This window comes from Pogona vitticeps, chromosome 5 (genome assembly GCF_051106095.1).
Source record: "Pogona vitticeps strain Pit_001003342236 chromosome 5, PviZW2.1, whole genome shotgun sequence".
Taxonomy (NCBI): domain Eukaryota; kingdom Metazoa; phylum Chordata; class Lepidosauria; order Squamata; family Agamidae; genus Pogona; species Pogona vitticeps.
In genome coordinates, this window is record NC_135787.1 from 161798678 (window position 1) to 161825173 (window position 26496).

Below are 26496 nucleotides of genomic sequence, written 5' to 3' on the forward strand. Positions count from 1 at the left end.
GCATAAGCCCATATTATCAGCCCTGCCTGTGTGGTTGCAGGCTTTTCAAACAGTACAGCCACTTCGTAAGGGATCTTTCAGAAAGATTGGCTTCACAACAATATTGAAAAGTGTACAGGGCCTCATTTTAAAATTTTATAATGGAAGTATACATTTTTACACATTGACAATCATTTTGTTTGTAATAAATGGTACAGTTCATTGGTTGTTGAATAGGTTATATTCCTCAGCATTGCATTATTAATACAACTTGATAGTAGGTATGTCATTCTTCAGCTGTGCTATTTTTCCTATTCTAACCTGTGTGTATATTTTCTCAACCATATGTTGACCTGTTATTCTTCAATATGACTGCCCTAACATTTTTAAGAGATAAAATTCATCTATTTTATATAAGGAAAAATCTTATCAGATCTTACCTGTCTTACTTATCTATCTGTATAGGCTGAAATCCGGTTGATAACTATGTGGGTGTAAATGCTGATGATGCTGTTGGCCCACATCATTAACCTCTGATTTGATTTAATTTAATCTAAAGTGCCCTGTCATCTCCTTTAAGGTTTCAAGGTTCTCCTGGGATCCCTTTTGACCTGAGGGAGCCTCAGAACCACTCGTAGGATCAAAACTGCTGTTGGAAATCTGGTGTCAATTTTCTGATATTAAATTCTCCCCATCCTGAGGCTCCCAAGGTCAAAAAAGATCCCTAGGATGCCTCAGAACCTTAAAGGGGGTGATATAAAATGTTAAATTTAAGCATAACATCACATATTGATGATGCCATTGCCAAAAGTAGGCTCACTGAATCAATAAAACTTACAGAGGAGTTGTCTCACCAAATCTGCATTGATTCTGCTGTTTTTAGTCTTTTAATATTTTGTTCACTGGTTTCTTAGCCTTTCAGGTGCTTACAATAAATATTCAGTTTCTATTGAATTAATATTGAAACCAAATTGCATTCATAGTCCTTGAATTCAGGCATAATCTGAAACCAGAATTGAACATTTATAAAATGACATGGAAACATTTTGAAAGATATTGCATGAGGTCAGTCTGGAAGAGTGATTCTTAACCTTGACTTGGGTCCCCAGATGTTCTTGGACTGCAGTTCCCAGAAGCCTTCACCACCAGCTGTGCTGGCTGAAGTTTCTGAGAGTTGCAGTCTTAAGAACACCTGGTATACTGAAGGTTGGGACACACTGTTCTGAAGCTACTAACATATGAACCCATTTGATTGAAATACCAAAGGTACTCATGCTCTTACCTTTATTTTTATAGGTGTATAGAAATAGCAGCTTATTTGTCTGAGTTCATTTCTTGAATAAGGGAGAAAAGAAGAGTTCAATCAGATGCTGCTGTAGGCATTACTGTATAGCATTGCTGTTTTGAAGAAACATCATTTGTACTTGGTTAATTGTGACAATTGGCTGGAACATGTGGACCAGTGGCTAATTAAATCTTCTTGCATAGACTTTTGAAATACAAGAAAGTTGACTTTCTGCAGTTCTTCTGGAAATAAGTTCTTGTTCCCATTTTCCCAAAAATTCATTTTTTTTGTCTGTTTTTCTGTTCCAGGTGGGCTGCTGAGCTGTCAGTCTGCAGCTGAACAGCATGCAGTCCTTTCGGGAGCAAAGCAGTTACCACGGAAACCAGCAGAACTACACACAGGAAGTGCATGGTGCATCTCGGCTAGAAGAATTTGGCACCCGCCAGCAGGCTCAGATGTTCCAGAGCTTTGGAGGAGGTGGCAGCACTAGTGGGCGCCGTGGAGCAACAGGAAGTTCTGCGTCAATGGCTGGGGAAAATTCTGGACATCAGAGCTATCAAGGTTTTAGAAAGGAGGCAGGAGAATTCTACTATATGGCCTCCAATAAGGATCCTGTGACAGCAGGAGCACAGCAGCTCCCACAGCGCAGGCCTTCTGGACCAGTGCAGAGCTATGGACCACCCCAAGGGAGTAACTTTGGGAGTCAGTATGGGAGCGAGGGTCATGTGAATCAGTTTCCAACACAGCACTCATCCCTTAGTGGTGTGAGTCACTATCAACAGGATTATACCGGTCCTTTCTCACCTGGAAGTGCCCAGTACCAACAGCAGACTTCTAGCCAACAGCAGCAACAGGTGCAGCAAATGAGGCAGCAGCTCTACCAGTCTCATCAGCCTTTACCACAGGCTTCCAGCCAGTCTGCCTCCAGCACACCTCATATGCAGCCAATGCAGCGCCCCTCAACTCTGCCTTCATCTGCATCTGGTTATCAGTTACGAGTAGGTCAATATAGCCAACATTATCAGCCTCCTGCTTCTTCATCTTCTTCATTTTCGTCTCCTCAGCGTTTTGGTCAGTCTGGACAGAACTATGATGGTAGTTACAGTGTGAATGCTGGTTCACAGTATGAGGGACATACTGTGGGTTCAAGTGCACAGGCTTATGGGACTCAATCAAATTACAACTTTCAGACACAGCCAATGAAGAACTTTGAGCAGTCAAAGTTGCCACAAGGAGGTCAGCAGGGACAGGGACCAGCACAACAGTCACAACAGCAGCCAACTCCCTCACAGCATGTAATGCAGTACTCAAATCCTGCTACCAAGCTATCTCTTCAGAGTCAAGTTGGTCAGTACAACCAAGCTGAAGTCCCTGTGAGATCACCCATGCAGTTCCATCAGAATTTTAGTCCTATATCTAACCCCTCACCTGCTGCCTCTGTGGTTCAGTCTCCAAGCTGCAGCTCCACGCCATCTCCTCTCATGACAGGTGGTGAGAATCTTCAGTGTGGACAAAATAACATGCCTGTAACCTCTAGAAACCGCATCCTACAAATGATGCCACAGCTTAGTCCAACACCATCTATGATGCCCAGCCCCAGTGCTCAGAGTGGAGGATTCAAGGGATTTGGGATTGAAGGATTGCAGGAAAAGAGGCTTACAGATCCAGGACTAAGCAGTCTAAGTGCTCTGAGTAGTCAAGTGGCTAATCTTCCCAATACAGTCCAGCACATGTTACTCTCAGATGCTTTGGCACCTCAAAAGAAAAGTTCCAAAAGGTCTTCATCATCCAAAAAAGCTGACAGCGGCACCAACTCTGAAGGCTCCTCTCAGGCAGAAGACCAACTCAAGTCACCTTTGGCAGAGTCCATTGATGGTGGCTGCTCCAGTAGTTCAGAAGATCAAGGCGAGAGGGTGAGACAGTTGAGCGGTCAGAGCACCAGTTCTGACACCACCTACAAGGGGGGTAACTTAGAAAGATCTCACTCTTCACCAGCACAAGCATCTCAGAATGAACCCCCAAAACTCAGTACTAGCCCTGCAGATGAGGAGGAAGCAAGTTCTCCTCCTGGTGAGAAGGACGCCTTGGTTGCTGTGGAAAATCCACCCAAGGTAAATGAAAAGGCAGTTGGTGTCATAGTGTCCCGAGAAGCTATGACAGGAAGAGTAGAAAAGTCAAGCGGGCAGGATAAACCCCAACAAGAAGATGGGTCTGCAGGAGTACAAGCAACACCTTCCACTAGTGTAATGAAAGAGACTGTTCCTATGGGATCACAACAAGAGTCACAAGGAGGAAGTAAAGGAAGCAAGGTTGGGGATAGCAGCACTAACCACAATGGAGATGGGAATGGCCAACTTGGTCATACTGCCATTGGCTCTAATTTTTCAGGGAGAACAGAACCTTCAAAATCGCCTGGTAGTTTGAGGTATAGCTACAAAGATAACGTAGGGATTAGTACACAGAGGAATGCTGGCAGCTTCCCTCAGTATCCTTCAGGTCAGGATAAAGGGGATTTTCCAGGGCATGGTGAACGGAAAGGCAGGAACGAGAAGTTTCCCAGTCTCTTGCAGGAAGTTTTGCAAGGCTATCATCATCACCCTGACAGAAGATATTCTAGAAATGCACAAGATCATCATGGAATGACTGCAGGTCTAGAAAGTACTATGAGACCTAATGTCTTGATCAACCAAGCCAATGAATTAAGTAATAGGGGTCTTTTAAATAAAAGCATAGGATCTCTTTTGGATAGTCCACACTGGGGTCACTGGGATAGAAAGTCAAGTGGTGCAGCACCTGAGATGAAGCAAATAAATCTGGCTGATTATCCTATGTCTCGAAAGTTTGAGATAGAATCTCAGTCTTCAGCTCATGAAGGAGGAGGACTTTCTGAGAGAAGGTCAGTTATTTGTGATATATCTCCTTTAAGGCAGATTGCTAGAGATCCTGGAACACACTCTTTGGGGCACATGGTTCCGGATGGCAGGAGTGGAAGGAGTGATCGTTTAACTCCTGGTTTAGGCCAGTCAGTCATTCTCCCTGGTGGTTTGGTGGCAATGGAAGCAAAGTTGAAATCTCACAGTGGACAGATCAAGGAGGAGGATTTTGAACAATCCAAGACATCTGCCAGCATTAACAATAAAAAATCAGGAGATCATTGTCATCTTCCTAGTTTTAAGCATGAGTCTTACAGAGGGAATGCTAGCCCTGGAGCTGCAGCACTCGATTCTGCAGACTACATCCTGCAGCAGGATAACCGATCAGCACAGCAGAGGCGAGGACCTGGTAGAATAGGAGGTGCTCGGGAGGCAATGAGAGGTAAATCCCCATCTCAGTTTCATGATCTGGCAGACAAACTGAAAATGTCACCAGGAAGAAGCAGAGGTCCTGGGTCTGATCTTCACCATATGAATCCACACATGGTGCTTTCTGACAGGGTCAATCGGGGCTCCCTGCATTCTCCTTTCCCCTCTAATTCTGAAAACTCATCTTTGTCTTCAGCATATCACACTAATGCTCGATCTCACAGTTTTGGTGATCCTAACCAGGGATTGAATTCCCAGTACCACTACAAAAGACAGCTATATCAGCAACAGCAGGAAGAATATAAAGATTGGAGTAGCACTTCTGCCCAGGGGGTGATTGCTGCAGCTCAGCACAGGCAGGAGACGGCTAGGAAGAGCCCAAGGCAACAGCAGTTCTTGGACAGAGTAAGGAGTCCCTTGAAAAACGACAAAGATGGAATGATGTATCTCCATTCTGGTTCTTATCATGATGCTGGAAGCCAAGAAGCCAGCCGTTGCTTGTTGGGGAGCGACAGCACTCTGCAGAATAAGTGTGCTGAAATAAAGCACATGAATCAAAAAATTCAGCAACAGGAATCTGGTTGGGATCTTTCTAGACAGGTGGCTTCTGGGAAGAACAGCAGCTCTCTAGGAGCAACCAGTCAGAAGAGATTTGGTTCTCAAGACAGTGATGTACACAGGCGTGATGATGCTGGAGATGTACTTAAATCTGGTAGTGCCCTTGTAAGACTCCCTGGCCAAGAAGATCATTCTCCTCAAAATCCTTTAATCATGAGAAGGAGAGTCCGTTCTTTCATTTCTCCTATTCCCAGCAAAAGGCAGTTGCAAGAAATGAAGAACAGTGCCAGTGAAGACAAAGGACGCATGCTGCCCTCATCAAAAGATGGAGCTGATAAAACTCTCAACTCTTACGCCCATTCTTCCCATAATCAAGATGTTGGCAAATCATTTTCCAAAGGAGAATCTTCTAGGAACCTTCCAAGTCCTGATAATAGAAACTGTTCTGCTGTTTCCCTCACAAGTCCAGCTAAAACAAAAATTCTGCCTCCACGCAAGGGTCGTGGATTAAAATTGGAAGCTATTGTTCAGAAGATTACTTCTCCCAGTGTTAGGAGGAGTGCTTCCTCAAACTGCGCTGAAGCTGGTGGAGATACAGTCACTCTTGATGACATTTTATCCCTGAAGAGTGGCCCAACAGAGGGGGGTAATGTGGCCAGTCATGGAATGGAAGAAAATATAAAGGAAGAAATTGTGTTAGATCAAGAGAATCAAGAACTGGCCAGTGAAACCTCTTTGGCTATAACGTCTGAAGACTGGCAAGGAGATGAAGTAGTGAAAAAAGAGACATCTGAATTTGCTAATGTTGGCAAGGAGGGCTCAGTACCTGCTATGATCTCAACCTCTTCACAAAAGTCTGTTGGTCAGGGAAGACCAGATGGATCATTAAGTGGAACAGGACCTTTAAGCTTTTCTGAATCAAAAACAGTCTCCCCATCTAATGTGCTGATTCCTGAACCAAATTCAAAGTGTGAAGAAAAGGATGGCAATACAATTATGACACCCAAACCAGAACCCTTTCCTCCAAAAGGATATTTTCCTTCTGGTAAAAAGAAGGGAAGACCCATTGGCAGTGTCAACAAACAGAAGAAGCAGCAGCAGCAGCTACCACTGCCGCCACCGCCGCCGCCGCCGCCGCCAACACCACCAGTTCCATCAGTAGCAGAAGCACTGCAGTCATCAGAGGAGGCAGTAGGTGAAGAGCCTAAACCTAAGAGACAGAGAAGGGAGAGGAGGAAGACTACCACACAACCACGAAAGCGGAAACCAAGGCGAGCGGTTCCAATTGTTGAGCCTCAAGAACCAGAAATCAAACTAAAATATGCTACCCAGACTCTTGATAAAACTGATACCAAGAATAAGTCTTTTTTCCCTTATATACATGTGGTAAACAAGTGTGAGATAGGTGCAGTGTGCACAATAATTAATGCTGAGGAGGAGGAGCAGAATAAGCTGGTGAGAACCCGAAAAGGACAGAGGTCATCAACACCTCCTCCCAGTAACGCTGAGAGCAAAGTACTGCCTACTTCCTCTTTCATGCTACAGGGTCCTGTAGTAACAGAATCCTCTATCATGGGCCACCTGGTCTGCTGCCTGTGTGGCAAATGGGCCAGCTATCGTAACATGGGTGACCTGTTTGGACCTTTCTATCCCCAGGATTATGCTGCCACGCTGCCCAAGAATCCCCCTCCTAAGAGGGCCACAGAAATGCAGAATAAAGTCAAGGTACGGCATAAAAGTGCTTCAAATGGTTCCAAGACTGATACAGAGGAGGAGGAAGAGCAACAGCAGCAACAAAAGGAGCAGAGAAGCCTTGCTGCCCATCCTCGCTTTAAGAGACGCCATCGTTCTGAGGACTGCGCAGGCGCTTCTCGATCACTTTCGAGAGGTGCTGTTTGTAAAAAAGCAACCACTGAGGGTGGCATCACTGGTGAAAAAGTTCCTTCAGACTCTAAATCCTCCATGCCCAGTTCTGAAGGTGTTCCTGAGTTGGAGTTACAAATTCCTGAACTACCTCTTGACAGCAATGAATTTTGGGTCCATGAGGGCTGTATTCTCTGGGCCAATGGGATTTACCTGGTCTGTGGCAGGCTCTATGGGCTTCAGGAAGCTGTGGAAATAGCTAAAGAAATGGTGAGTACCATGAAGTAATAATGCAATGGTGTTTTATTTTAATATTTAGGAAGTGTCATAGTGTTTTCTCTGTTCTTTTACTTCCTTTGCTATTCCTTAAGCATGCTGGAGCTCTTGTAGTTGTATGGATTAGTTATAATTTAGAGAAACTAAGGACAAATTCCAGTTTACAGTATATTACTTTAAGAATTATTTTGAACGGAAGCTTTTAGAATCAGTTTGTTTATTATAGTGTCTTCCAGAACTGATGTCTAACACGACATCTAAACAAAACACGCATAAAATATTGATTTTTAAAAATCATCTGCAGACCATTTCTTCTTTTTAAAGATCTAATTAGATTAATTTCCGTTAAAAAACCTGTTCCCCATGTGCCTTTAGCTTTTTCACAAGTGCTCAGAACTTTCCTACTGCAGTGAAACTGGAAGAGGGTTTTTCATTTTTTTTTAAAAAGGAAATTATTGACTTCCTTACTTTGTAAGGAAATGTTTCTTACAATTTCTTCTCCCGCCCCCCCCCCCGCCCTCAGAAATTAGAACCACAGGATGACCTGCCACTTAGGTACTACAAAGACTTAGTTTTGTATTTGATTTTACTGACTGTGGGGAAATTCTGACTTAAACTTTCTGAAATTAATTCTAAGTGCCTTGTTTGTATACATTTATCTTCTGTGCTGGAAAGAGACAGTATTTGCTTCACCTCTTCATTATTTTCAGATTATGCCAAAAACTAACCAGAACATGTACACAATTGAAGTATCAGAGGGTGGTGAATTTGATAAGGAAAATGCACTTTTAGTTCTGTTTGTTTGGATAGAGTGTGCAGGCTCTGAAAGATATAGAATAGTTTTAGTTCTGCTCTAAGTCAAAAGAAAAATGTTAAAAGACTGTTAAACTAGTGCTATTTCTTTAAAAGCAAGCTGCTTCATTTCTAAATCTTGGCAATGAAGCAAAAGTGGGCAAAACTGAATAATGCAGCTCTGAAACTAGATATGCAGAGAGTATGCATGTTGTTTATAATGTGCCGTTCTAGGAAAGTGAGATTCTGCTGGAAAAACAGTATGTTCTATATATGCCTTGTTTATAGGGAAAATAACTGTATGTGTTGAAGTAACACACCAAGAATTGGAAATAGATTGACTGTCTTTAAAAGGAACATTGCATCTTTTCTCTGTCACCACACCACCGCTGTCTAGTTGTAAATCAAGGAGGGTGATTGTAGAGAAGGGCAGCAAAATTAATCTGGAACCATCTCCTGAAGGTGAATGGTAGGAGATTCAGAACAGGTACAAGGATGTACTTTTCACACAGCTCCTAATTAAACAATCGAGTTTGTTATCAAAAGTGATGATGGCTGCTTACTTGGTCAGCTTTAAAAAGAAATGGGATAAATTTATGGAGGATGAGACTATCGGTGACTTTTACAGGCATTATTCCTCTATCTCTTGGTTGCTGTGGAACATAAGCAGGAGGATGCTGTTCCATTTATGCCTAGCCGATTGGCTTTCCACTGACAAGTACAGTGGTGCCCCGCTTGACAGTTACCCCGTTTGATGATGAAATCGCTTGATGATTAGGTTTTTGCGATTGCTATAGTGACCGCAAAACGATGATTCAATGGGGTTTTTCGTTTTACGACGATCGGTTCCCTGCTTTGGGAACCGGTTTTCCACATTACGATGATTAAAAACAGCTGATCGTCGGGTTTTCAAAATGGCTCCCTGCTGTTTTCCGGACCTATTTCCGGAAGACAGCGAAGCTACCCCATACAGAGGATGTTCGCTGGACGGGCAGGTATTTCCCCCATTGGAACATGTTGACTGGTTTTCAGTGTATTTCAGTGGGGTTTTGTTTTGTTTTCAGGTTTTTGCTTGACGATTTCGCTTAACAGCAATTTTAATGGAACGCATTATCGTCGTCAAGTGGGGCACCGCTGTATTTAGTTTGTGAGCAAAATGCTTAACTAGATGGGCCTTTGGTGTGTTTCATCATGACTAGAGATGGGGGTATTCGTATACGATTTCTTGCCTTTTTATCTGCCGGCTGGGCTGGATAGAAAGGCAAGGGGGGCTGGATGTGGCCCACTGACTGTAGTTTGACACTCCTGTTCTAGCACATCACATAGATGCTCAGTTGGATTGAGATCTAGGGAATTTGGAGGCCAAGGCAACACCTTGAATTCTTGGTCCTGTTCCTTAAACCAGGAGTCCCCAACCTTTTTAACACCACAGACTGGTTGGGGAAGGCAGGGCACCCCCATGCTCACACGCATGCACAAAGGAGTGGGGGGCACTCGCACAGATTCTTGCGCACATGCATGAAGGGCAGAGGGGCAGGTGGGGGCATTCACGCACATGCATGAAGGGGCTGTGGAGGGGGGAGTGTGTGTGGGGTGGGTGGGAGATCTGTCTCCACGGCCCAGTCCGGCCCAAATCACGGATCAGCACCGGGCCACGGACCGGGGGTTGCGGACCCCTGTCTTAAACCATTCCTGAACTACTTTCACAGTGTGGTGGGTGCATTGTTTTGCTTGAGGAGACCATTGCCATCAGGGAATACTATTGCTGTGAAGGGGTGTATGTGGTCTGCAACAATCTCTAGGTAGGTGGTATGTGTCAAAACAACATCCACATGAATGCCAGGACCCAAGGTTTCCTAGCAGAGCACTGCCCAGAGCATTACACTGCCTCCACCAGCATGTCTTCTTCCCATAGTGCATCCTGCTGTCATCTCTTCCTCATGTAATTAGCACACTCACCCCAGCCATCCCCCTGATCTAAAAGAAAATGTAATTCATCAAACTAATCTTCTTCCATTGCTCCATGGTCCAGTTCTGATGCTCATGTCCCCGTTGTAGGTGCTTTCAGTGATGTACAGTAGTCAACATGGGCACTCTGACTGACCTGTGGCTACATTGTCCCATACACAGGAAACTGTGATGCACTGTATTCTGATACTTGTCTATTGTGGCCAGCATTACATTTTTCAGCAGTTCGAGGTACAATAACTCTTTGTGATTGGACCAGACAGGCAAGCCTTTGCTCCTCACGTGCATCAGTGAGCCTCGGGCACCCATGACTTTGATTTCTTGCACCACTTTTGATAGGTACTAACCACTCCATACCAGGAACACTGCACAAGATATGCTATTTTGGAGATGTTCTGATCTAACCATCACTATTCGGCTCTTAGATCTTTTTATATGCCCATATTTCCTGCTTCCAACACATTAAATTCAAGAACTGCCTGTTCACTTGCTGCCTAATACAGTGGTGCCCCGCTTGACGATTACCTCGTTATACGATGAAATCGTTTGATGATGAGTATTTTTCAATCGCTATTGCAATCGCAAAACGATGATTCAAAGGGGTTTTTCCGCTTTACAATGATCGGTTCCCTGCTTCGGGAACCGATTTTTTGCTTAACGACGATCAAAAACAGCTGGTCGTCGGGGTTTCAAAATGGCTCCCCGCTGTGTTCAGGACAGATTCTTTGCTTTACAAGCATCGAAAAATGGCCACCCTATGGAGGATCTTCGCTGAAGGTGAGGCATTTTCCCCATTGGAACGCATTGAGCGGTTTTCAATGCATTTCAATGGGTTTTTTATTTTGCTTGATGGCGATTTTGCTCTACAGCGATTTTACTGGAACGGATTATCATTGTCAAGCGGGGCACCACTGTACATCCCACCCCTTGATAGGTGCTATTGTAACAACAACAAAATTTAGTCTAGCTACATTTTATCTACCTTTCCCATTGGCATTACCAGCATATTTAGGTCTGTTGTAATCCATGTATACATCATACGAACGATGAGATTTTGGCATAGATTTGGATTAGAGATGGGCATGAATTAGAAAACTTGTGATTTGATACAATTCATAATTTGTCAAGGTTAACAAATCATGAATTTACAATTTTTCCAATGAATTGATTTGTCGTTTCATCTTGCCTTAAAAAACCCTATAACACCCCCCTCTGGCACTTAGAAACACCAGAATTACAGAGAAGTTTCCCCTGTTCCTACTCTACAAGCCCTGCAAGTTTAGTGAAGTTTGGATTTTGGATGGAGATGGGATATTTGTATTTCTGGGGATACGAATACAAATATCGGTACCACAGGTGCCTAGGGAAACCAGAACCTTCCCCCAGAAGTGGCCAGGTCACTTACCACTCACTGCAGGGCACACACAGCTGTTGTTATTTGCTGTGCACGAATTGTAGAAGTAGACCAGCCATTGTTTCCCCGCCTCCCCACATAGCCAACCACTCCGGAGATGAGGCAGGATGATGAGTCTCCCCCCTCAACTGCTGCGTGGTCAGCTGTGTGGGGAAGCACCAGATGGGATATCCCCATGATAGGCATGACTTGAATGACAGTGACCACTTGCACTGTGTGGTGAGCAGTAAGCTGTTCTGGGGGGAGGGTCTGGTTTCTCCAGGCATCTGTAATGCTGATATTCATATTTGTACCCCCAGGGATATGAATATTTATTTATTTTATTTATTTATTTATTAAATTTATACCCTGCCCCTCTAGACCACGTCTACTCGGGGCAGCTTACAACATAAAATAAATTAATATAAAATATATGAATATCCCATCTCTAGTTTGGGACTTCCAAGTTATATACCCACAACGAGTCCCCACAAAGAAAGTGCCCCCCCAAAACCTAGAGACACCAGACTCACAGAGAAGCTTCCCATGACTCTCCTCCAAGTTTGGTGGAGCTTGGGTTTCAGATGCCCAAGTTACACAAAATGGGTACCACCAGGAAAGTCGTTTATTTTTTCTTCCCCAAAGTTAGATGGGTGTCTGGCGGGGAAATTGAAACATGTTTCTTCCTTCCCCTAGGTTACAGAGGTTGCTTTGAAGCAGGTTTCTTTCTTCCCTTGGTTACAGTAGATTTCTTACTGGCAGGTTCTTCTGACTCACAGAGGGATCATACTTAATGGTATTTTCTTATGATTCACAGAGGTACCTGGCATAAAGGCAGGTTTGTTTTCCTGAGTTTCAGAGGCGGCTGGCAGAGAGGTAGCTTTGGGCCCTGGGTGGCACAGATCGCTTCCAGAGAGGTATGTTTATGCTCTGGGTAGCACTGATTGCTGGCAGAGAGGTAGGTTTGTGCCCATGAGTGGTACAGGTAGGAGAGAAGCAGGCAGACTGATTTCCCAGAGTGGCAGAGGCAACAGAGGGGATGAAGGGGCAGGTGGATCTATATTTGGTGGGTTGAGGAGGAAGAGGGGCTGGCATGGGATCTCTGCCTCCTTGGATTCATTTAGGGAAAGCTCAACAAGGGAGGGTTCACCTTTATGACCAAGAGTCTCTCCACAGTTAAGGGATCCAGATGGAATGGTGGGGTTAAGGCATGTCTCCAAGATGGGAGAATACATACAGTACTCATTCTAGACATTGGTGGTGAGGTGGGGGTGGAAAGGAGGTTGATGGCCACAGTGGACAGCTCTGCCCATATGCCCATTTTCCACTCCCAGTATTGGAGGGGATTTGATCGGGGGAGACTGGGGGGGGGTGTTCACCAGGTATTCCCTCACAATGGACTCTGCAGAGTCCTCTTCTGCCACTTGTCTGCCCTCCCCTGTGGTGGCAATTGCCCAGCTCACCACCGAGCTCCAGTAATAGAGGATGGGACCCTCGCCAGCAGAAACCTCTGCCTGTGGCTCTTGGGAACTACCCTCTCCCTCATCCTCCTCACTCCCTCACATCCCTAGCTCTCTATGCACATGTGGCACTCCCAGTACCCTGCAGACCTCAGTGGAGAGCTCTGTTCTCCACTCTCCAGTTCCGCAGTGTGTGCCGCCCAGTTGCCCTTGATGTGGGGATCAGACAGGCAAGCCATGCGGTAAGCTCTGTCTCTGCAGACAGCATGGAGTTGCTTCTGCATGCTTTCCCGCAATCTCTGCACCAAGGCAGTCCATGGAAGTAGGGAGGATCCTTGAGAGAGACTGTACTCCAGAGCTCAGTTGAGGGTGCAAATAAGGGGAATGACTTGCCCCGGGCTTGACATGGGAGTGCAGAGGACATCTGTGGTCTCCTAGAAGGGCTTGAGGACCTCCACCATCTGAGAGAGAGAGAGCAAGCCAATATTTGGCAGTGATGCCCACCTCTTCCCACAGGCAGAATGGGCATGGAGGACATGATGTCCTCCAAAACTGTCTTCTGCTCCACCAGTTGGGAGACTGGTATAGGTGGTCCCAGTGAGGGGGGAGATCTGGCAGGAGAAGATGTTCCTCCTGCCCCAACTCTCCTGCCTCTCACATAGCCAGCAGGTAGCTTTCAAGTTGTGTGAGAAGTGGCCCACCAGGTGGCAGCATTTCTCAAGGAGTACCCTGTCTCCCATATGCCTGTGTCCCAATCAGACTTGATAAGGCTCCCAGCAAGGTTCTTTCTAAGGTGCGCAGCTGTGCAAGCACACAGGACTCTCTCCCCCCCCCCCCCGTCCGCACACCATTCCTCCCGCAGCAGTTGTTTCCAGCCCCTTTGGTTCTGATTGCAGAAGGGAGGAGTGAGGTGCATGAGGGGAGCAGAGCCCCACCCAGCAGTGCTGAACATTGTTCCCAATAGTGGGAATATTGCTCCCCAGGCCAGTGGTATTGTGCACAACGAGGTATAACTTGTGTACCATGCACATAATGCTTTCAAAGCTTGCTGCATCCAGTGCCGCCAACATGTTTCTCCCAGCATCCGTAACCATTTCCCTATGGATGACCTCACTCTCTGGTGCCACTTGTGCAGCGTGGCCAGGAATTCATTGGTGTTCTTCCCCATTGCCTGAGCCTTCATATGCCACGCCTGCAATAGAACGACTCTGTAGCTTGGTGGCAGGAAAAGTGCCTCCCCTTGTGGCCCTTTCACCAATGCCCTGCCTCCCTTCAAGTCCTCTATCTTCCAACAGGGGGCCATGGACCATCTCCCACATGGAGTCATAAAGGGAGGGCAGGACTCTCTGGCTCTTGGGGAGTGGGGATGAAGGTGGGGATGTACCAGGGGAAAAATATGGAGCAAATGGTGAAAGTCCAGGATTTCTATGATGGACCAGGGAAACCCGAGCAGGGCAAGCATCTTGGTGACAAGATGCCTTATCCCAGACCATCTGCTAAAGGCGGCTGCAGCCCCAGTGGGAACTACGCCCTGTAGCATGGCTTGCGTCAAGCTCCCACCCATAGCGACCCCCGTGGTAGTCTTTTTCAAAGACTCCCTCCCTAATTCTCCCTCTGGTGCTTGTCTCTTTTCCTCTTCCCCAATGGTTAGAATCTGCCTTCCCCAGATAGGAGCCTCTCCAGATGTTGGTGGAGGGCAATGGAGGAAATACGTCTGGGGTCAGAGCCCCTGCAAACCATCACAGGGCAGACCTTGCAGCACACCAAGCATGGGTCATCACTGACAGTATTGATATGGTCCCATAGGGAGCCTCTACCATCAGACCTGGGCAAAGTGCGGCCCTCCAGATGTTCCTGAACTGCAAATCCCAACATTCCTCACTGTGGGGGCTAGGCCCAACTCTCCTCACAATATTAGCTGTGTGGGCTAGGCCCAAATCTCACTATTGGCTGTGTGGGCTAGGCTCAAATCTTCTCACTATTGGCTGTGTGGAGGCCAATTATGGGAGTTGCAGTTCAGCAACATCTGGAGGGCCGCATTTTGCCCACCCCTGCTCTACCTTGTTTGGTCTGTGAGGCAGTGGAAGGCAGGAGGGCCTGGCGTGCTCTGGTCCATGGGGTCACAAAAAGTCGGACACAGCTTAACGACTAGACAACAACACCTTGTTTGGACCAATGATGACCCACTATTTGCCTCTGTCTGCTGCTGGCCTGGGAAGACTGGTGCTCACCTGAGAGGTCTGAGAAGAGGAGTCTGGGATATGGTGGTGATGGGGAAACCTGCCCTAGTACTACTGGTTCAAAGGAGTGAGAGGATTCCGGATCCTCTTGAACCAGTAACTCTTCTGATTCCAGAAGGAAGAGCACCCACCCTTCAGGCATCCAAGGAAGCTCTGATTCTACCTCCAGCTCCAAGCCCACTGGAGGAAGAACAGTGGTGTCTGATCTACTGAGGGGCTTCCCACTGTCTTTCATTTTAAGGTACTGTTACTCCTACCTCCTAAAGCAGAGTCACACTTGGATTTAGAAATAAAGGGGAGGGGAGGTTGCGTGCTTAGAAATAAAAGGAACATTTAACTGGGCTCACCTAATAGAGGGTTGTAAAACAAAAGAATATTTATTTTTAAAAGGTGGGATCCTCAGGAGAGGAGAGAAACAGGATGGTGGGGAGGAGTAGCATAAAATAATCCCAGAGCGCCCACCCTAACCCAGAACTGGAAGCAACCAAATACAGTGGTGCTTCGCATTAGGATGTTAATTCGTTCCAGCGAAATCGCTGTAGAATGAAAACGTAATGCGAAAAGAAAAAACCCATTGAAACGCATTAAAACCCATTTAATGCATTCCAAAGGGCTGTAAACTCACCGTCCAGCGAAGATCCTCCATAGGGTGGCCATTTTCACTGCCTGTGCAGCGAGGAATCCGTCCCAGAAAACAGCGGGGGCCATTTTGTTTACCCGGCGGCCATTTTGAAACCGCCGATCAACTGTTGGAAAATTGTTGTTTTGCAAAGAATTGATTCCTGAAGCAGGGAACTGATCATCGCAAAGCAAAATTCCCCCATAGGAAATATTGTTTTGCGATCGCAAAAAGTTCATCGTAATGCGGTTTCGTCGTTAAATGGGGCAATCGTAAAGCGAGGCACCACTGTTGGTAGATTTTGAGGAGGAAAAAATAAGTATTTTTTAAAAAGAAGAGAAAAAAGGACAGGGGGGAAGAGAAGGAAAAATATCAAAAAAAAAAACCCAGTCTCCAACACACAGGACCACACATACTGGGATTAACAGGGGAAGGGTTAAACACACACAGAGATCACCCACCCTACCCCAACCCTAACTTCAAAAACTAAAAGGAAATAAAATGTTCCTGCCTAAAGAAAACTCCCAAAAGTCCCACAATTTTAAATAATAATAAAATAAAGGTACATTGGTTTGTCCATGTCAGGTATCAATAACTGCTGCCTGGCTACTCAGAGAGCACACAGACAGCAGCTCAACCATCTCCAGCAAAAAACTTTCAGCAGAAGTGGGAAATGACTGCAGGGAAACTGCTTATATAAGCTTCTTAGCAAGCAACTCCCCCAAAGCCCTTTGAGCAGCATGTTTGGCTTCCTGGCACTACCAATCCAGGAGTCTCTAGGTCCCTCCCAGGTTTTGCCTAGAGACCCCTGATTGACAGGAGCAGGCTGCAGATGGCAGGGTGGGGAACAGGCTAAAATGAATGAACAAATTAAAATCACTAAAAAATTGTTGGATGTTGTTGTCTGATGAATACAAATTGACAAATTAGTGATTTTTGGAACAAATTTGGCTATTTTTTTTTTTTTTAATTTGTGCCCTTCTCTAGTTTAGGTATTTGGTTGTGGAGCCAGAGGTTGGGAGTTTGATTCCTCACTGTGCCTCCTGTGAGTAGAACCAGCCTGTGGAGTCATGGGTAGGCTGGACGGTCCCAGGGCACCCCCAAAAAGGGAGTGGTAAACCATTGCTAAGTATTGTTGACCTGGAAAATCCTGAAAAGGAGACACTATAAGTCAAAATTGAGTTAAGTATATGAATATTACAAAAGAAACAAAAAACAATGTTAACCCTTGGGCAGGTTCATAGAGGAAGCCACAGTCTTGACATAGCTTGGACATAAGCCATTTAGGGCTTTATAGGTTAAACACTTTGAATCAAGCTTACTCTACTTGTGACTTACTGGACTAACAGCTTGGGTCCAAGCTGTCTTAAGGACCACATCTTATATGATGCTGCCCAAGTGTAAAGATCATCGGGGGAGGCCCATACGAGAAAGGGCCTTCTCTGTCACTGTTCTCAGATTCTGGAACCTCGCTCCCACTGGAATGCAGGGCAACCCCATACGGTATTTGCTTTTCATGCAAGGAGATGAAAACCTTTCTCTTCAGGCAGACTTCCCCTTAGTGAATGGCTGGGTGAGAGGTGGTGTTGTTTTAATGCATTGTTGTGCCTTGTTGCTTTGTGTGTTTTGGTGTTGATTTTATTTACAGTTTTAGTGTAGTATTTGTTTGGTTCTTTTGAAATATTTTTATACTTGCTGTTTTTAACTTTTAAACATTATATTCTACTGATATAAGCCGCCTTAGGTTCTTTTAAAGGCGAAAAACAGAGTAAGAATATTTTAAATTAATAAAATATACTAAGCAACAGGATTTCACCCAGTATGAAATGTTGTGCTTGTAACTTAATCTGTAAAGAAGACTTCTAAAGCCAAAAGGAGAAAATATCCTTGGTTTTTATTACCATGAAACACAGCACAGTATGTTATAACTGGGGAAGGCTACTGCCATCTGCTGGTACTTCAAAAATTGGACAGTTTCCAAAAAGAAAGTGCGTATTTGTAATATATACAGATATTGTATTTTAATGTTTAAAAGATGCATCCTTTACCCAGGGGTTGGGGGCTCATGTAATCTGCTGGGTAGGATGTGGTGCTGGAGGAGACTCTTGAGAGTCCCCTGGACTGGAAAGAGAACAAACCTATCCACTTTGAAGGAAATCAACCCTGAGTGCTCACTGGAAGGACAGATCCTGAAGCTGAGTCTCCAATACTTTGGCCATCTGATGAGAAGAGAAGACTCCCTGGAAAAGACCCTGATGTTGGGAAAGTGTGAAGGCAAGAGGAGAAAGGGACATCAGAGGACGAAATGGTTGGACAGTGTCACCGAAGTTATCAACATGAATTTGACCCAACTCTGGGAGGCAGTGGAAGACAGGAGGGCCTGGCGTGATCTGGTCCATGGGGTTACAAAGAGTCGGACACTGCATTTAAACAACAGGGTGCTTAAATGCAGAACCTTGTTTATTTCAGATCCTCTGCTTAGGTTGCAGATCTTTTAGTTGCTTTTTAGAGCTCATGTTCCCTTTAGGCCAGGGTGATTTATTTATTATTTTTATTTATTTAATTTATACCCCGCCTATCTGGTCCAAAAGGATGAATCTGGATCTTCAGAAGTTGCTGGACTGCAAAATTCATCAGTTGTATCCAGCCTAGTAGAGAAAGATGGTGGGCTTTTCAATCTAAGAACATACTCCTCTCCTTCATTTTATAATTTGTTACTCACTTATAGTACTTGGAAGTATGCTTTGCTGACTCCACTGGAAGTTGCTTTTCAGCAGACATTTATAGAACCACATTGTTTGCATATTTTCCTGTTCCCTTTACTATTTTTTCTATAATTTGGATAGTTTGTGCTCCACTTGGAGGGGCATTTTCCCACTAGGAGAAAGTTCACTGTTATCTTCAGCTTTTTTTCCTTTGGAAGTTTCTTAACAGGAATGATGGGAGCATGTTTCTCCAACAAAAGGTTCTTCTCAAATATACCCTTTGCTCCATCAGCAGCAGAGTAGATTTTAAACTATTCTAGGAAAAGTTAATGTGAAGCATAGTACATAGGGATGAATAGCTAAGATCACTGGTTCTTAACCTTTGTTACTCAGATGTTTTTGGACTGCAACTCCCAGAAGCCTTCACCATCAGCTCTGCTGGCTGAGGTTTCTGGGAGTTGCAGTTCAAAAATACCTGAGTAACAAAGGTTAAGAACCACTGGCTAAGATTACTGAAGAAAGGATTTGAAGACTCAGAGGGCAATGCAAACAAAAGGCTATAGAGGCTATAATATTTTACTTTCCAAAGTAAAATGTTTTGGGAACATGCTCACGCTTCACTGGTTACCATTTATTGTCTGCTGTACCAAATGATGTTTATTTTAGTGTACACATATACTACTTTTTGAATGAAATAGTGTTCACATTCAATGGCAAAGTGAAAGCATTAGCCAGAATGCCAGGTGTAGCATAGATTTGTAGTGGCTGCTAATAGTGATGGCCTGATGATTGATTCTGATAACAGCTATTATACAAATTAAACTTTACCATTCCTGTTCAGAACTCAGGGGATACATGTCTGTCTACAGTACCTATCTGTAGAATGCATCTCTATGCTTGTTCCCCCCCCTTTCACTGCCCCCCTTTTACACTGGATTAAAGTAAATTGAGAAAGTAAATTGGCTGCAATACAGATTTTAGTTGAGACAGGCAAAATTTGCTCACTTTCTCTAGATGTTGGTGATTCTTGTTTCCGAGCCAGTGACAGGTTTTGTTCTCCTCTCAGTTAGGTTGAAGCTGTACAGAGGAAGGCTTGCATTACTTGAGTTTCATTTCTTGATTGTGATGGCCTGAAGCTAAGGAATGGTATGCAAGAACTGGTTTCATGTTTATACATTTGTGTTGATGCTGAAAAGCTTTGTTACAGTGATTCTTTTAGAACAACAGGCTTTGAGAAACTTGTATTTTATGGTGGCTCACACTATGTAGAGATTTTTAGAAGTTTAGCATTACGTACGTAAGACAATCTTGAGGTCATTAAGCAATTACCAGTGATGCTGTGGATACACAAGTGTTGCATTGAACGTTATGTGCTTTTTTCCTGTTCTTGTGGAACAGTATTCATAAGAGAGTTGTGTGGATTCTGTCACTTCCAGGCACCCTTTCTGATGCTTTCCAGAAATTAGCAGGAAGCTAAGGGGAAAACACCTAAAAGCTACTTCTTGGCATCAGTGCTGCTGGAAGCTGCCAGTTGACAACAGTGAACTAAAGAACCTATGGAACAATTTTGCAATACTGTAGATTTATATGTGCTCTTTTCCTCTTTCCTACTCTTCGTGTGTGCATACTTCATCAGTTAGTATAGTTAATATAAATATTACAGCAGGCATTCTCCCTGCCACTCTTTACCATTTAGTCAAGAGAATAAACCTATGCAGCCAATATATTAATGATGCTTTCTTGGCTTGAAGCTGCCACATAAAACAAACCCAGCCATTAGGATTGGATGAAGGAGACAGGGCAGCTTGGGTAATAGGTAAACAGTTCATTGAAGAAAAATCAGAGACAGTTGATCTTTGTCAAGAAAACCACCAGCTTTTAAAAAACCATGATGAAATAAATACCCAATATGGGGCAAGGGTTAGACCACTATATTTTGGGCATTATCCCTTTTTTTCCTGCCAAGTGTGCGCAGCATTTTGTGTAGATCTTCATGCCCTCTTCACTCTTGAAAGAGACAGATGGTTACAGGTCTCAGGAGGTGGGAAAGCTGGAGCTATTATGTTTGCTAGTGGACTGTGGAAAGCAGCAGCATCTGCCAAACCAGAGACTTGTTTAACAGCAGGAGGGCTGGCGGCAGCAGCAGAGGAGCTTTGCCTAGGAGAGTCCAGGGAGTTTCAGTTCAGTAAGAAATTACATTTGTGTGGGTGATTGAGGGTAATGCTCTTAATCTGTCAGGTTAAGCAGACTATATGAGGAAAATCACAGCTCCATAGACTTTGCTCCTTTGCGAGATTTTAAATAAAGTCCCTCAGTTCTAGAAAGAAGTAAGCACAGTATTTCTTTAAATTTGAGCAAGGAAAGAGACAAATAAAGAACAATAATGAATGTTATTTCAGCCTTTAAAGACCTAAGTAACTAGGGGCCTTAGCAATCTGAGAGACAGTCCATCTCATTGTCAGTCTGTCTGGATGTTAAAATCTCAGGAGAGGCCCTTGTGAGAATAGTCACACTTGCAGAGACATGTTTCATGGAAAGGCCGTTCTTCTGTACAGTAGTCTCCCAGACTGCATTATGTACATGCTTAGATCTGCAGTCAGTTCCCACTCACTGCTTTAGGATGAGCAAGAAGACACTTGTTTTTACACCTATTTTTATGCAAATACAGTGGTGCCTCGCTTTACGATCGCTCCGTTTAACGTCAAAACCGCATTATGGCGAACATTTTGCGATCGCTTTTGCGATCGCTTTACAATGTTTCCTATGGGGGAATTTCACTTTGTGATGATCGGTTCCCTGCGTCGGGAACCGATTCTTCACAAAATGACAATTTTCCAACAGCTGATTGACGGTTTCAAAATGGCCACCGGGTAAACAAAATGGTCCCCCACTGTTTTCTGGGACAGATTCCTCGCTGCACAGGCAGCAAAAATGGCCGCCCTGTGGAGGATCTTTGCTGGACAGTGAGTTTCCAGCCCATCGGAACGCATTAAACGGGTTTTAATGCGTTTCTATGGGGTTTTTAATTTCACTTTATGACGTTTTCGTTCTACAGCGATTTCGCTGGAACGAATTATCATCATAATGTGAGGCACCACTGTAGACATTTGTGAAGGTACTAGAATCCCAGCAATCTCAGTCCAACAGGTTATTCATGTATACTGGGAATATATTCTTACCTTACTGCATTGGCACAACCACCATCATGAGATGGACAATAACATCTTTTAAAAATTAAAACAACACTATTGTGGATGCTGTTGCCCCTTGTTGGAGGAAAGGTGGAATATAAAAGAAACAAATAAATACAGTACATTAATTGCCTTGTTACTCACTGACTGGTGAGAGGCAGCTTCACTACTTTGTTTTTTACTGCTGATGTATTTCTTCTATAAAGTGCAAGTAGAGGGGGACAAAGATTGCAGCTGGAGATTGATTGATAAACTAATAGTCAAGGAATACCTTACCACCTTGAATGAGTTCATGTCTCCAGGGCCAGATGAACTGCATCCAAGAGTACTGAAGGAACTGGCTAAAGAACTCTTAGAATCGCTATCCATTATTTTCTTAAAATCATGGGAAACGGGTGGGGTACCAGATGACTGGAGAAGGGCTAATGTTGTCCCTGTCTTCAAAAAGGCCAAAAAAGAGGAACCTGGGAACTACAGGCCAGTCAATCTGATGTCAATTCCAGGGAAAATTCTGGAACCAATTATAAAACAGTCACTTTACAAGCACCTAGAAAACAGTGCAGTAATAACTAGAAGCCAACACGAATTTGTCAAGAACAAATCCTGCCTGACTAATCTGATGTAATTTTTTTATCCGGTAACCACCCTGATAGACAGAGGGAATGCTGTAGACATAGTACATCTTGACTTTAGCAAAATGTTTGACAAAGTGCCCCATGATATCCTGAGTAGCAAGCTAACTAGTTGTGGGCTGGATAGATCAAGTGTCAGGTGGATACGCAGTTGACTACAGAATCTTACTTAGAGGTTGATGATTAATGGCTCCTTCTCCAACTGGGCGGAGGTAACAAATGGGGTACCCCAAGGCCCATTCCTGGGTCTGGTGCTCTTCAACATTTTTATTAATGACTTAGATGAGGGAGTGCAGAGAATGCTTCTCTGATTTGCACATGACACAAAATTGGGTGGAATAGCTAATAACCGGGAAGAGAGAAACAAAATTCAAAATGATCTTAATAGGCTGGAGCACCGGACTGAAAACAACAGAATGAAATTCAACAGGGATAAATGCGAAGTACTGCACCTTGGAAAAAGAAGCCAATTACACAGTTACAAGATGGTGGAAACCTGGCTCATCAAATGAGCAAGAAGGATTTTGGAATTGTCGTAGATCACAAGCCTGAATATGAGCCAACAATGACTGAGGTGGCTACAAAAAAGGCAAATGGTATTTTAGGTGCATTAACAGCAGTATAGTTTTAAAATTCCATAAGGTGCTAGTTCCCCTCTATTCAGCACTGGTTAGGCTTCACCTTGAGTATTGTGTCCAGTTCTGGACATCAGACTTCAAAACGGATGCTAACAAATTGGAACAAGTTCAGAGGAGAGCAGCAAGGCTGATCTGGAGAGCAGCAAGGCTGGAAATGTAGCCCTATGAGGAAAGACTGAAAGAACTAGGCATGTTTAGCCTTGAGAAAAGAAAACAGAGGAGTAATATGATGAAACTTTTCAAATACCCTTGACTTACAGATGGCTTGACTTACAGACTTTTTGAGTTACAGACTTCTCTGGCCGCAAAATTTAGGTTTGACTTGCAGCCTGAGAATTGACTTACAGACCAGAAAAAAACCAAAATGGAACAAAAACGGCCTGTTACGGGATTAATCGGTTTTCAATGCACTGTAGGTCAATGGAGACTTGACCTACAGACTTTTTGACTTGAGAACCGCCTTCCAATATGGATTAAGTTCTCAAGTCAAGACCCTACTGTACTTGAAAGGCTGTCATACAGAGGAGGGGCAGGATCTATTCTTGATCGTAGCAAAGTGCAGGATACACAACAGTGGGCTCAATTTACAGGAAGCCAGATTTTAATCAGGAAAAATGTGCTAACTGTTAGAACATTAAGACAGTGGAACCAGTTACCTTGAGAGTTGGTGAGTGCTCCAACACTGGATGCAGTTAAGAAAAACTTAAGACAACCACCTGGCAGATATCCTTTGATTTGTATTCCTGTAACAAGCAGGGGGTTGGAGTTGATGGCCTTATAGGCCCCTTACAACTTCTTTATTCTATGGTTCTATTCTATGATTCTATTTAAATAGTTTAAATATATTTTCTTTTTGGTTTCAGCATTATTACCCATTAGTTGTATCCCATTAAAGGTGGGCTTTTGTGTTTATTTTTGTAATGTACTCTATTTCTTTTCTGCAAATTTGTGTTGCTTTTCACCTTCCTTATTGGGGAATAAACTTAGGGTTTTGTGAAGAAAGCCTTTTCTTCAGTAGCCTTCTTAATATTGCTGGTGACCTTTTGGATCTAAATACAGTAATACCTTTGCTGATATGTGGCATGCAATATAGCTACATTTCAAGTACAGTATTGTGATTTTGAGTAACCTCCAAGCCAGCAGGTGTAATTTGACTTCCTTGAAGTTTCTTTTTGAATTCCTTTTTATCAGTCCCCCCCTTTTTTAAGATGAAGTCAAATATGACTGTTTCGGGTTTGCTTGGAAATTATCCACTTAAGAATAAATTGAATTTGATGCTGCTGAAGCTGCTCAGTAAGACTTATGTCTCATGGTAGGTCTCAGTACAGCTGCTATTACTGCAGTATAAGACTGGAATGATGACGAGTATGATGCCCTGGTTTAACTCATATTAGTTCCTGTTTTTGGACTACAACTAACAAATGAGCTCTGGTCAGGGTGGATAAAAATCGATGATTTTTTTAAAAAATCAACTTGGTTTGAATCATTTTATTTTAAAAATTAATTTAAATTGTCAAAAAATCTGAATATTTGATTTACATTGTGATTTAAATCAAATTCACCCTGGCTCTGGTGCTGAATTGAAACTTCTGATTATAGAATTGTGATGGACATCCATCAAAGTATTCTTCAAACCAAGGATGGGGAATTTGTGGTCTAAGATTTTACTGAACTACAGTTTACATTATCCCTTGTTATTGGCTATGTTGTTTATGGCTAATGAGAGCTGTAGTCCAACAAAATCTGAAGGATTACCTGTTCTCCACTGCTACTTTTTAAGCAATTTGTGGCTGAAATCCTGTTGCTGAGCATACTAAGTCACAACTAGAGTAGGCCCATGGAAGCAGTGGAGATATGGTGAGTCAGTTCCTTTGATTCAGTGGACTTTCTCTAGTTGCAACTTACTACTCTAAGCAACAGCCACTGAGTAATTTGTATTTATGCATTTCATTTTTCTTCCTGCCAGGGAGATTTGCCTCACTGCTGATACTGAATTACAGTGGTGCCCCGCATAGCGAGGTTAATCCGTTCCGGATTAACCCTCGCTATGTGAAATCGTCGCTAAACGGAATGTAAAAGTCCATTGGAACGCATTAAACATCGTTTAATGCGTTCCAATTGGCCCTAAACTTACCGTTCAGCGAAGTTTCCTCCATAGCGGCAGCCATTTTCGCGCCCTCGGTAAGCGAGGGGAGGGCGCAAAAACGCTGCATGCGGACATTTCAGGCGTCAGGCGGCCATTTTAGAACCGCCAAACAGCTGATCGCCCGACTCTGGGAGGTTTGGGGGGTCGGCAGCAAGAGGAGGAGAAGAGGGAAAGTGGGGGGGGGGGAGGACGCGCGAGCGCGCGGCTTCCTTCGCCTGCCTGCCTTGCAGCCTGCCTTCCTCTTCCCGGCCAGCGCGGCCCCGCATCACTCTCGCGGCGGCGGCGGTTCCTTCCTGGCACCCTTCGGTAAGCGAGTTTTCTCCATATGGATGGACGCTATGCCTCCGCATTAACGATCCCGGAGAAGGTGCACTCGTTATGCGAGGCACCACTGTATAGTATTTCAGACCCAGTTCTTGGGTTCAGTAAAAACTAAAGGGGTAGATTATAGCATTTATAATGAATTTAAAAGACAAATAAATAAAAAATAAATAATTAAAAGACAAATAAATAACAAGCTGCTTAACAAGGCAGATCAGTTAAAAAAACTTTCCAATAGAAAAGCACAGTACATCACCTTACAAAACTTAGATAGCAATAAATATGTCAAGATGCTCTGCTATGTGTGCCTCAACTTAGAAAACAGTGTCCCAAAGGGAAAACTGGAGAGACTCTTTGCTTGGTCACCAACCATATCACCTGTGAAGATGAAGGAATCAGAAAAAATGCCTCAGAACATGATATAAACATTTTAGTTCATGTAAGAGGAACCAGGCTCTTGTTTTGGTTAAATTATAGAAGCTGTTTTGAAGTAGAGAAGTAGTCACATGAAATTTCATGTGATGGGGGGAGAGAGAACAATGTATGATCTCTATCTGTTTTTCCTTTTATTTTAGAAATGTTCCCATTGCCAAGAGCCAGGAGCCACCTTAGGCTGCTACAACAAAGGCTGCTCCTTCCGATATCATTATCCATGTGCCATTGATGCAGGTAAGAAGAAGACAGGAATGACTATTCATTTACTCATTCCTGAAAATGTTTAGAATTGAGACAGGCTGAAATCCTTTTGCCTTTCAATTGTATCCTGTAGGATGAGAACATGGTGAAGTTGTAATAACTCTCAGCCTATAGTGGGAAGATACCTACTTCAAATACCAGATTGTATTTACCTGTGTCCATGACAAATATGCAGAGATTTAAAACCAATATCCTTGTGAAAATTCTTGGGAATTGGGATGGAGTATCTGGGCCAGATTAGGTCCATGGACTAAAACATCCTCCTTAGGCTGACCTGGGCAAAGTGCAGCCCGAGGGCCACATACGGCCCGCAAACCACTCCTATCCGGCCTGCCGGTCGTTGCTCCAGTCAGGTGTTCAAGCACTTGTTCAAGCCCAAGACAGACTGGATTTCTCTCACTGAAGAAGTTGAACATCAAAAGCATTTATAGC

The 26496-nt window shown here is 43.9% G+C and overlaps 1 protein-coding gene across 9 annotated transcripts in view; it reads left to right on the plus strand.

Moving 5' to 3' along the window:
* Positions 1-26496, plus strand: part of TCF20 (transcription factor 20) — a 215907-nt gene that overhangs the window by 165901 nt on the left and 23510 nt on the right. For all 9 annotated transcript variants that reach the window (XM_073000176.2, XM_073000180.2, XM_020787961.3 and 6 more), the window contains 2 exons: positions 1573-7257; positions 25944-26037. In XM_073000176.2, coding sequence (XP_072856277.2) covers positions 1609-7257; positions 25944-26037 — 5743 coding nt within the window. In that variant the 5' untranslated portion in view covers positions 1573-1608. The remainder of the gene's footprint in view (positions 1-1572; positions 7258-25943; positions 26038-26496) is intronic.